The sequence below is a fragment of the Spea bombifrons genome, chromosome 5, assembly GCF_027358695.1.
Source record: "Spea bombifrons isolate aSpeBom1 chromosome 5, aSpeBom1.2.pri, whole genome shotgun sequence".
In the NCBI taxonomy this organism is placed as follows: domain Eukaryota; kingdom Metazoa; phylum Chordata; class Amphibia; order Anura; family Pelobatidae; genus Spea; species Spea bombifrons.
Window position 1 is genome coordinate 78241329 of NC_071091.1, and position 13321 is coordinate 78254649.

The 13321-nt window shown below is 36.9% G+C and overlaps 1 protein-coding gene across 2 annotated transcripts in view; it reads left to right on the forward strand.

Moving 5' to 3' along the window:
- DLGAP1 (DLG associated protein 1) overlaps positions 1–13321 on the forward strand; it is a 106194-nt gene that overhangs the window by 80407 nt on the left and 12466 nt on the right. For both annotated transcript variants that reach the window (XM_053468100.1, XM_053468101.1), the window contains exons 5-7: positions 3725–4095; positions 4448–4539; positions 11086–11510. In XM_053468100.1, coding sequence (XP_053324075.1) covers positions 3725–4095; positions 4448–4539; positions 11086–11510 — 888 coding nt within the window. The remainder of the gene's footprint in view (positions 1–3724; positions 4096–4447; positions 4540–11085; positions 11511–13321) is intronic.

Consider the following 13321-nt stretch of genomic DNA (forward strand, 5'->3'; position numbering starts at 1 on the left):
CAGCACTAGGAACAGTAATCTAAACTACTTGTCTTAGGTTTTTTATGACCTCTCATTGTAAGCTTGTTCGATCAGCGCTCTTCTCACTTTTTGTTTCTGTTTGTCTCTACTGTTGTGTGATGCGTTACTTGTTATATCCTGTTGTACTGCACTGCGAGATATGATGGCGTAATGTAAATCAATACATGATAAACTAATTACGTTTAAATAATATTTAAGTCTTGTGAAAGGCTCAAAGCTGGCTGTTTTGGAAGGGTGGGGTGAGGGGAAGAAAATTGAGGTCATGGCAGGCATGGGAAGCAATTAGCATGCCTGGGAACATCCCAGGTATGCAGCCGCAGAGATCTCCCTCCCCCTCTCTGATATGGGTTTGAGAAAAGGCAGAGCTGAGATGGAAAGTAGTGGCTAGCTGTAGGCAAAGTCCGGAATGGAAGGTGACTGGTGAGACATTGGTGGAAACTAATAGGGAGCGAATGGACGCAAAGTCACTCTTCCCACCTGAAGGTCTAAGGACTGCCCTGGAGGCTCAGCAATCTATTCACCAAGAGCCTCTTCGGCAGGTCTGTGCATTTCTCAGGTATAATTAGCAGATTTTGATACCAGCTGTCACTGAACTTTGAATAATAGTGAATCTGTGTCAAAGCAGCTGGTTACATTCTTCAATTACACATTAAATGCAACCAACATAAACTGAATCATAGCATTTGATGGCAGATAAGAACTATTCAGTTCATCTAGTCTCTAAAACATAATTCTTACACCTGTACATTTTTTCCAAGCACGCCAAACAACATTTAACAATCCATTTCTGAAAACTTTTACCTTACAAAAGCAAAGTTAAAGGGGTGATTGGTGGTTGGTGGGGAAGTGGTCGGGGAGCAGGACGTGTCACTACACCACTCCAGCTACCCTGAGTTTCTCTAAGAAGACCTGGAGAAGCGGCACTTCACCTGGAGATGCCAGAGAGTTCTCAGCTATGCATTTTGTCAAGGGGTATGGCAAAACTAAAGAGGGCCCTGCTTATATGATGTACGCCCAGTCTGAGTTTGGAAGAAGCGGTTTACTGTACTTATGGAAATGATCCAAAGGGAACACCAGGCATAAAACAATAGTTTCTCTATAGTTTCCAAGTAACCTGACTGGCGATGAAGCATTGTTTGTTTACTCTGTGAAGTAATGAGGCACTTACCCATTGTACAACATTGTGGAATATGATGGCACTATATAAGACAATAAATCATAATAATAATCCCACTTTTATTTTACTCCTGATTTTTCACTATGAATACTTCAAACTGTACCATACGTAAAAGCGCTCACTTACAAAACAGCAATATGCGGATACTATTTTTGTCACTATCTCCTATCATGTGCTTATTGATATGGTTCTTACAAACAGGTCCCAACAAGGTGATTTCTACCCATGAACTCCTAGGGATGTGTGACAGATGCCGTCATGTGATTATTGCTTAATGCTTGAGAAGTTGTCTTAGTCACCGTGTGGATAGGCAGGGGGGCTGTTTACTTCATGTAGGGTGAGCTAAAACCACAAGTCTATTACTCATAAGCCAAGATTCCCAGGAATGACAAAATCTGCCCTTGTTAAGACATAAAGCACAAAAATACCACTCAGCAGCTGGAGCGCGATTCCATAAAGAGTTATGGAAGCAAATCAGTGGCAAAAAAATACAGCTGTCATTTTTTTTTCTTTAGAGCTGACACAATATAACCTGATTTTGTATAGTTTAATGTGTGTTATTATTCCATTGAAAAATGTGACACGGTCACTGATCCATAAGGCAATGCTTTGATTTACATTTTAGAGACGGCCAGGGGTTCTGCCATTATAACATATACTCTGCATTTAAAACATTGTCCATATGTGAGTGTCGGGTCTGTGTACCGCAAAACTCATCCTGGTATCCCAGCCAGCGGCCGACTTGTGCTGGTGATTGTTGGTCAAGGCAGCAGTAGGACAAACGTTTGATTGTCCCAAACACATCCTGATGTCTCTGTAATTGACACGGCCATGAGCAAACATAAAAATGCTTTGTGGTGCAAGTAGATATTGGCTTGGTTGATTGAACATAATGAAAGTTATCGTCCACAGCAGCTGGAAAGCAAAAAAAAAAAACCAAAGTTAATTCTAATGCTTCTTTATGTATCTACAAGACACCCCAACATAAAGGCTTCCCTTGTATAAAACATATAGGCATTTAGTTTGCTGAGGGTGTTGAGAGTTGAGAGAATGTGGTTCCGAGTTTACTTTCCCAAGTTTACCCAAGACATATTCATAAGGGCTTGGGAGTTTGCTGGAACCATCAACGTAGCCTATTCCTGGAACATCCTAATGTCTCTACAAAACAAAGTGACATGCAGGGACATGTAAAATACTTCTTTGTTCTCTAGATACAAGTATAACGATATTTATTTGAACTTGGATTCTCCTTTGTTTGTATATCGCATATTTGACCCTTGTCTTGCAATTAATTAAAATGCCCCTCTGGCAACACGTTTTAATGGAACTGGGAATTGTGAACAAATGTATATTGTCGGGTTTCTTTGAAGGAGATGTTCCACTTAATAATCATGAAAGGACACTTTGTATCTTCTATGATTTATTGCAACTGAACACTGACAAAGTGACAGCATGTCTGAGCATGACACAAGTAAAAAAAAGTTTCTGGAAAACTAGCTAGATGCTTCCTACCATTTATTATCTAGTTTCATTGAATGTAAGGTTCCATTCTATACATTGGATAATACCTGTGTTTAACACCTGAACACAATCAGAGATTATCCCCTGTCAGTTGATCTCATATAGTAATCAGAAAAACGGGGCTGTTGAGCCCTGCTCCCTGATCACTGTGCAATCAGTAGGTAGGGAGAATGGAGCGAGAAGATGGGATGCAACCAGTCCCCTTGTGATGTCATCATTACATTATTAGCGACTCCTGCTAGTTACAAGAGAAATCCTTAAGGTCCTTAAGAGCAGGCAAAAGATATATTGTGTAAGGGTGCATTACACAAAAGCACAACACCTATGGACATGAGATATTACTTACTCAGGAGGTGTTGTGGAACATAAATAGTTCTTATTTAAGCAGTTGGACTTACCCTTGCAGAATAAATTGCCAGCAAATTGCAAAAAAAAAATCAATTTTCATTAATTCTACATTGTTTAAAAGAGATTGGTGGGGAAATTACTGTTAAACAAAAGAGTGGAAAAGGCTGAATACGCTCTCGTCCTTAAGTGTCCAAAAGCTTTCATCCTTATGGGGTTAAGAGTTATATACGGATGTCAGCATTCAGCCAAGTATAAACAAAAAAATCTTAAGTATGTAGTTGTCCCGAGTTCACCTTTTCTCAAGAGATATCATACACAGTATACTAAATTTAGTAGTGTATGTGAAGTATTAAATAACTATATTTCAGCAATACTGAGACAACTCTCAAGAAAATATTCCTGGGAATATTACTGCTACAGCACCATGGACTTATCTTGTTGATGTGGGCAAAAAGTCATCCCCCTTTTACTAGCCAACACATGGACCCAATACTATATATCTATGTACACATTTTCTTATTTTATCTCCAGTTATATAGGATATGTGATCCATGCAGCAACTACTTATGATGAAGACCAGATGTTGTTAAAAGAACTGTACACTATACCAACTGGATCAGCAATATTTACCATATGATCTCTGTGTCTTTCATATAGTATCATCATGTATTACTACATACAAGAAGACACCTCCTCCTGTGCCGCCAAGAACCACAACCAAACCATTCATCTCTATAACTGCTCAGAGTAGCACAGAATCTGCCCAAGATGCCTACATGGATGGGCATGGCCAAAGGGGGGATATCATTAGCCAATCAGGACTCAGTAACTCCACCGAGAGCCTGGACAGTATGAAAGCACTTACCGCTGCTATAGAGGCTGCCAATGCCCAGATTCATGGCCCTGCCAGTCAACACATGGAGAACATGAACACAGCCACAGCAAGTTCCTCCTCCAGCACAGCTACCATTACTGCAGAGGACAGAAAGCGCAATTTGTTCAGAAAAAATCTGTCTATTGGAATACAGGTAACACTGGGGTTAACAATATATTTTTTTGTTTGACAAAGAAACTAGCTAGAAATTCCATGATTAGCTAGATAACCATGATTACCATGTCAAATGTATTGGATTGAATTGGATTCCACGTTTGGAGTGCATTTCATAGCATGCAAATCCATGCATACCTGTTTCATTGATTTAAAAAAATTAGACTTTAGTGCCATTACTTATTCTTGCGTGAGGTCCACTCATTAAACACACCCATACGATACAATTTGAAATTGATGGGACTTAGCCTGCTCTTCAATAGTTACCCAGTGCTGACCTAAATAATTGCTCCCACTGTTATATATTTATTTACCAATTAAAGTTCTTCCAGGTTGATGGACCAGAGGAGGCAGCGAAAGCAGAAGAGAGACAAGCAGCCTTTCGTTATCAATCAGTAGGAATCCAAGTAGAAGAAGAAAGAGCGTAAGAAACCATTACTGTATTTCTATACTTCTAATATGTACATCATGGCACATCACCTTCATGTTATTTCTGTACCAGCTGAAACAGTATGTATGCTGATACAGGTTGTAAGCCCTACAGACCAGTAATGGAGGCTTCATGTTATAAATGTTGAATTGAATTGATTTGGTTTGAGTACATACTTACCAGAGAAGAGAAATTATACATGTTGGTATCTTCAGAAGCAATTCTATGCTCTAGGACTTTCACATGTATGTTCGATAGAACCTCAGTTTTACACTTATTGGGATATCTATTAACCTTTAACGTTGGTAAAGTAACACTTAATACATTTAATGATGAGGTTAACTAAAAAACTCCACTTTGCAGAATAACCCCTGCATGAGAACAAACTCACTAAACAGTGAACAAGTTTTGCACACTTAATACGGTCTCAGATATAAGAGAGTAAAAGTGTTTAGCCTTCATGGTAAAGAATCTAAAATGTGCCCTATTTTTCATACAAAATCGCCTCCAAAAAAATGTATGCCAAATCATCATTGATATCATTAACAGTTGATATTAGTGGTATTGGTTATAACTTATAACGATATGCATCTTCTGATGTTTAATTAATTCATTTTTTTTTATTTTATTTTTAAATTCTTCTAAAAGTCTAGCGCCTCCAAAAAAGGAAAAATAATCACAAGCAAATCAAATTATTTTGAGGGAAGCATGCTAAAAATACTAACAAGGATGATATCAGCTCTGTTAGTTAAGGAGCTGATTAAAAATTGCCTGCTTTGACAGAATGTAAGTGAGGACTACAATAATCATTTAGACACCTAGCTAGTGTATGATTTACAGTTACATGTCTGTCCTGCCTAAAAACACTGTCACTCTATACTGAAATGCAAATATTTATTATCCAGTGCATTTCATGGATTAGCTAAATTCATCCAGTTCAAGGAAAATCTCCTTCCAAGAGGAGACAGATAACATATACAGTATGGTATGTTTTTAATAGAAAAAAAATCCTATTACTTTATATCACAATAATAAACATTTTGTTTGAATAGTGCCAAGCAGTATGGATTGGAACTACTGGGAATATATATATATATATATATATCTATATATATCTATAAATATCTATCTATATAAATATATAGATAGATATATATAGATATATATATAGAGAGAGAGAGAGAGAGAGAGATTAAAAAGGGATGTCTCATTAAAAAATATATTTCTTTTAATTAAATGCAGTTTGGTATACCAAAAGCACACTGCGCCAATTCCTTATTGCAATGTTAATGAAGTCCTGCTTATGCTAGGAAAGTCCCTTTGCCCATAAACCTTAATAAATCAGAGGACCCTTCTAGGTGATTAAGACTGAGGCATTTTATTGTTGACCACAAAACAGTATGATAAGACTTGATTAAAAATAACATATATAAAAACATACAAAAAGCTTTTATACAGCTGTTAGAAACATTGTTATTTTGTGAAACCTTGTTAAGACACTGTTAAAACCGTCTTTAAGTGTGCTTACAAAATAGATAAACTATGGTAAGTGTACCCCATTAAAGACCACAAGAGTTTGCCCTAGTGTGTCTCTTAACAATATAGTTCTGTGTAATACATCTCTTCCATAAAGTAAGAAAGCCATAATCTGAATATTGTTAAAAAGGTAGAAAACTTTTGTCCAAAAAATGTGTTAAAGTGGGGATCCAAGCATAGTCTTGCATCCTCACTTTAACACATTTTTTGGACATATCTGTCTCCACTACAGTAAGAGACCAGCTTGTACAGTTCCACATGACGAGAGAGCAAGCAGAAGTGAACCCATATAAAGTTTAGTTTATAGGTTGTTAAGAATAAATAAATTAAATGACACTTTAAAAGAGACAAAATAAAAAAATATAGTATGTAGTATATATCATTTAATAGTACATGGAATATGAAACAATAAGAAAATGAACCGCAGTAGCACTTTGTACCAGGATTTTCTTAGGAACATATGGCTAAAGGAGGGGCATAACCAATCTCTTGAGATTCGCTTTTCTGTTAATGGATGTTTTTGTAGTATACCTGTTCGGCGGGTCTGGCATTTTTTTTTTCATCCTGGTGAGTAATGATCTTCCATAGACAGCTTCCCCCACAGATACTGATTCCAAGGAATGTTAGAGCTGGCTTTGTCTGCTGCCCTTTTAAACCCGTTTCTTGACCATTCACTCATCACTAATCACTGGCCTGCACTGTTCTCTGCGCACAGCTGTCTCCTCTGTGCTGCTGTGTTAGAATGCGCAATGAAACCGGTCAGACGGATGCCTTTGCTTTCAGCCTCCTGTTGCCTTTAGTAATCTGCTTCTAAAGCACACTTGAGATTCGCTATTTTCTCTTGATATCAATATAATGTATTTTACCCTTTTTTTAGTAATGTAAAACGTGTAGCCTAAAAACAAGCAATTCTCACGTACTATAACGAGGAGTATGGCAACATCAACTTTCTGTGTCAGCTGGGCTGTATTCACTATACCGGGAGTTGCAGGAGAGAGCTGTGAACACATCAGTCTCTAGACATTATGATGGGCAAAACTCAGTGAGCTTCTCCTGCCAGGAGGGGCTGAGCTAGCCCTGTATATTACATAGTGAAACTCGGAGTGAGCATAAGTAAAAGTGCACACCAAGTAAGTAAATACATTAGTGCCACTGATGTTTATTCAAGCATATGATGGCTGAGCTCTAAAAACACAAATGTTTCGGTATGTATGTCCCAAAACGTTAGTATTTTTATAACTCAGATGTGACATGCATGAATAAACACCAGTGGCGCTAAGGCGCCAACTTTGGTGCAACACCACCAGCTGAAGTACCCTGTTCCCATGCACAGATTCCTACCAGGAGTGTTGCCCCTATTGATAGTAAAATTAGTTTTATGTAGGGCTAAGCCAATTCTCCAACACATGGCTTAGTTAGTAAACATCAGGCCTGTCGGGCATGCCAGGCAAATGGAAGGTTGACTGGTGCCTGAAAGCTCCTGCTACCTAACTTCCGCTTGGGTGGCTAAAGTAATCTTGGGTGGCTAAAGTAATCACTTGTAAGCTGTAGGCTGTCGTGGCCCAGTGTCTCTATGTGCAATGAGCGTTCTCATGTCTTAAATACACATGTTGATTATAATAAAAGAAATCCAATGCTTCTGTGCCAAATCTTTGAAATCAGTGAAAGGGTGAGTGGCCATGTCCCCTACAGTTCCTGCTTTCCCCTACAATCACACTGACAAACATGATAGCAGAGATCATGGAGGATGTAGTTCAACAACAGATGGACAACTCCAAGTTAGTAACAGATGAGCTGTACTCATTTGTATCTATTGACCAACAAAGCTCCCGGTCTCTGAAAACCGCATTGAAAATCTGGCCTTAGGTGCTGAAAAGCACAAAGCCATAGACTGGATAAACCAGTATGTAACACAATACTCTATCTGTATCAGCTGCAGTTAAAGGAGTGCCTCGGTACAAGTACCTGCTGTTCTCTTTTTCCTCCTTTTTTGTGTAATATTAATTTACTTTTCTCTGGAGAGAATCATTATTACTCATCGTAACAGATAAAAGTCCTAGGAGAGATACACACACGTGATATGAAAGGGAAAATTGAATCCCAAAACCAACATGGAACACATAACCATAAAGACTTCCCTGCACTGTCACAGTTTACAGGTACTATAAGAAATGTCCTTCTTTTGTTGAAATGCAAATATACAAAAATAAACATTTAGTTCTCATTTATTATGTAATCATACAAGTATTTTTTAATGTTGACGTTATTGTCATTTTAAATTGCCCTCGTTACATATTTCCCCTATTGTAACAGCGCTTCTGAATCCACCGCCGCTATTTAAGTGAATCAAATGGGAGCACTAGTACAGTTTCACAGAAACCTCATCAATTTAACTTTGTATTTGAAAGGATAGCTAACTACTTGAATGGAATTATTTATTATTTCAAAGTTAACCTCAAACAGGTACTAGTTTATTTGAGTCACTTTTTACATCTGTCTGGTGAACTCCAAATGCCGCAAGCTTCATATAATCAAATTGTTGAATCTGTGCTTTGTATACGGTTGCATTCACTCCGGTAAACAAATAGTTAATAGGCATCAGGTTGTATGAAACACTTTTATTTGATTAAAATTTTGTGGCTAGCTAATTCATGCAAGGAAAGAGGATATGAAGTGATTACCAACACCGGCTATATAGAAAGGCAGCGTATGAGTCACCTTTAATGTAATCATTGCTTGCTGTATTTGTTTGCAGTCACTTAGAACAAAAGAAGAGTGCTTTGGAAGTCTTGCGTTGTAAAGACTTGCCCTGGTAACTAGCAATTAATCAGTTCACAGTTGGAGTTTGCTGTTTACTTGTGAGGGAAACTGCTTGAAAAACGAACAAGCAGAAATATGTGGAATTCAGGAATATGACTGTACTAAAACTTGCATTCAGGTGACCGCAGAATCTTAATGAAAGACATGAAGGGGTTGAAGAGTCTTGTGGGATACCAAATGTCATCACAACTTTTATTTACATGCAAAGCATATTAATGAACGTGCAATACAGGTTGAGCTACTCAGTGCGTAAATATCAGCTTTAACTAATCCAAGCCATTCATAACATTTATGGAAAATGATTAGTATTATCGTGTATGGGGCTTATGCCGGTTTGCTGGTGCGTGCAGGAGGGAGGCATCTGAGACGGGGCTAGAAGCCATGGAGCTGGCCACATGTATTTCTCATTCTAATGTGTCTCCTTTAATTTGATCAGAGTTTCCAAGTTCTTTTCCCATTCTATTCCCATTGATGGCATCTGCATGGGGTGATCCAGAATCCGCAGAACAGGACCTGTAGTTCCTCAGTGGTGCTGATATCCATAGTAATGAATATTTCAATGTTCTGCTGTGGTACTGCTAATGACCTAAGATGACCCAGACTTTTTCTTTACATTTATATGAACATAAAATGCTGATGCTTGTCTCAAATCAGCTACAGAGATATTTAAAAACAGCAGCCTTACTGATTAACTATGGCCAAATATATATATATTTCTAATAGATAAATATTAGATTATATGATAATATTATATATTGTTATATAAGTATTAAAATAGTATATTTAACTGTTCAATAAATGTGACCTCCATCCACTTTCTCTTCTCCCTCTCTTAAATCTAAAGCTATATTTAATGTTATGGCTCTTCTTCTTCAGTTGTTTTACACAGGTCTATTAAGTGCATGTGCGTTGTGCTTATAAAATATTATACTATGGTGTTAAATAATAATATTTTTGATAATACTTTCACTTTGAATATCGGTACTGTCTGGCATTTTCAAGAATGTAGTTTCAGAAGGATGAATCAAAACCTTTTTATCTGTTGAATGCATGACACTACCAGAAATTTGAAGTTTCAAAACTGGAGCCAAGTACACCAATGGAAGAAAGTATTATCCTGTCTCCTGCGTACCTCTACAACATCAAAGTATTTGTGAATACTTTGTAAATGTGTACTTTGACAGAATTGACACGTATGTGCCACTGTTGCTTTAAGAAGTTAAAGCAACATAAAAGCAACAGGTCATATTACACTAAAGTCTATGAATGGCCATTACTCAGTTCCCATGCCTTCAAAGAGCTTTGAAAATGTTTTATCGGTTTGACAATGACACAAGATATCGGGGAAGGAATGTAAACAGTGCACAAACTGTCAATAGACTTGTGTTTGTAATGTCACTTTCTAGTCATTCTACAGAAACTACACAAAATACTGTTCCATTCTAATACGCATCTGTAGACTTCAAGAATTAGAAAAGACAATCCCATTCTCCCCAAGCAATCCATATAACTACACTGCGCATCCTGTAATGCTTGGAGAAAGGATCATTCTGTTTGTATTAGGTCAAGCAGGTTCAGGCATGTATGGCAAAGTTTGTACTACGTTCAATGTATTGCTGCAGATCACATTTTTGTCCTGTGATAGAAACAATATATAGAAGCATTGCCAAAATACATCTAACAGTGAAGCATGCACATGTTTTATATATATGGGAACCTACCTAGGTACAACACTTGTACAGTCTTCTAGATGTGAAATAACAAGCAAAATAGGGTTCTATCAAACTGTCATAGAGTGCAGATCATAAAAGTAAAATTAAAGTAAAAGATAAATTATCAATTATTTTGAGTGCTTGATGCAGTACATATGGAGTATTACTAACTGACGCATGGAATATGACAAATATAGTAAGGAGGAAAAGGTGAGGAAAGAGTGTGCTTCTATCCGTCTATTAGTGAAGACAGAAGTAATGTCAGCTGGACAGGTGATATAAATAGAGGATTATGTTTGTAGTTAGTTGAGTACACCATATTTATTTGTTATTTGATTATTGTTTTGAGTGTTTTTTTGGTGCTGATATTTAATAATACAGTGTAATAACAGCTACATTTTGAATATCCAATGTTTGATGTCGTCTTACATTATTCTAAACTGACATGTTTCACTGTATCCCTTTTCTAAAGGTTACGGCGACTGGCCCGATCTAACAGTGTTACCGCTGCTGTGCAAGCAGATCTGGACCTCAGGGAGCATTTTGAATGTCCAGTGGAATTTGCTGAACAGGAATTTCAGTACAGTAGGCCACTGACCAAACAGTATTCCCGAGATGCTTGTACTTCCACTGTCAGCATTCAGGGCTCAGGCAACCACTATCATGCATGTGCAGTGGACGAGGACTTTGATGCTGATTTTGATCCTTCCATATTACCTCCTCCAGACCCATGGATTGACTCCATCACAGAAGATCCTATGGAAGCAGTTCATAGGTCGGTTTGTCATAGAGATGGACATTGGTTTTTAAAGCTTCTTCAGGCAGAAAAGGAGAGAATGGAGGGTTGGTGCCAGCAAATGGAGAGAGAAGAGCATGAAAACGACCTGTCTGATGACAGTGAGTACTTTACTATCAACAATACATAGAGTGAATTGAAATGTGAAAGCGCAAGTGGCAATCATTTGTTATTGGTGGTGTCAATGTAAGGTATTTTCAGAGAGCACTTGCATTGACGTCGGCATGTCACTGATTGACAGGTGGTTTGAACCAACATGATAGAGATGTTTTAAAACTACTCCTAGAAATGCAAAAACCTTTTCTCTGTGATTTTGCACCATTGTCAGTTTATGTTAAGTGTTCTGTGTAACTATCCATCTGTTATTACTTGGTCCTGATACAAAAGTTTTAATAAATCTTTTTTTATTTTCTGGGTTAAACGCAGGTTGTAGTTGAATATTGAGGCTCACCAACCAAGCCCCTGTTTTGTTTTTTTGCATTTTAAGTAAGGGAAAAATGTGCATTAATGTTTTAAACATGTTCATGTTATTGTTGTTAAGTTGTTAATAAGAGTGCTTTATTAAAGGGATGCATTTTTCAATGTCATGATTTGAATTTGATAATTAATAATAATCACAACATATATTAAATACAATAATTATTTTATTAATAATTACATCTAGTATTACTATTATAAATATTAGTATTATCATTATCTATTGGTCATTATTGAATATAATGATAATATTTATAATAGTGATAATAATACTATATTGTCAAAATTATCATTATTAATTGGTCCACTAATAAATATAATGAAAAAAAATTAAAAATAGGTGATTTTAGCAAAGGAAAGATTCTAAAACAAAAAAACAGAATAGCAGCATGTCCTTTTGTGTGCCTTGAAAAAAGGCAAAATGAAAATTTGGGGACTTTTCTCTGCTGCTGAACATTTGCACTGTTTCAGATACTTGAGTAATCTCATTACGTTTGAAATCAGAAAGCCCAGTAACCACGCATTAGAATGGAAATGTAATTTCAAAGTATAAGACCCATAGGCTTCAGAATGTAAAGCCAGATCAAATATTGTACAGAAGGCATATCAACTGTTTGCTTCATGTCGGTGCAGTCATGCGTGCCCAATGTTTGCATACAGAATATATGTAATGCTTATTACAGCCCTTAAAAAGAGGTGGTAAACAGAAACTGCCAAAGAGGAGATATGAGGCTCTGAAAAAAGGGGACGCCTCTAATCCCAGATCAATTGTTGCTTTGTCTTCTAACAGTGTTTTAAACACCTTGCATGCCTGTGTTAACATATAGCACAGGACTTTAAATCGTGGAATGTGTGGGAACCAAATTAGATGGTTCTTGACTAAAATGACAACAGAGATGGGTAGCACAGACTGAGTTCTTCGTTTGACATTACTCAAGGTCATTGGCACACTGGTGCATAGTAATCATCAAAAATGGGTCCAATACATAATACGTGAATGCTTGCATTCATTGTTCAAATCGCAGACGAAACTAAAAAACAGAAAAATGACCAAATAGCTAATTCTCTATTAAATGTGATGTTCTACCTACACTGCTGAATTTAACTCTTTTATAACTAAACACTGCATTAAAAACATCACTCATGATACTACTGAATAACCAAAACCGTACTTAAAATAACTAACTTTTTAATAGTGTAAACATGTTGTCTCATTCAAAATTATGCTGGAAAGCCTAATTGTCATGTGACACAAAGGCAGACTTTTATAGGCTGTTGTAATATAAGCTAAAAAAGTTTCTCCATAAGGAATAGAAGAAAGCTCCAAGTCAGCAAAGGTTTATTTATTCAGCATGCTAGAGTACAATTAGTGTTCTTCAAACAGCAAAGATGCTGTTTCTACAATGTTTGATGTATCTATCATTATAGATATAAT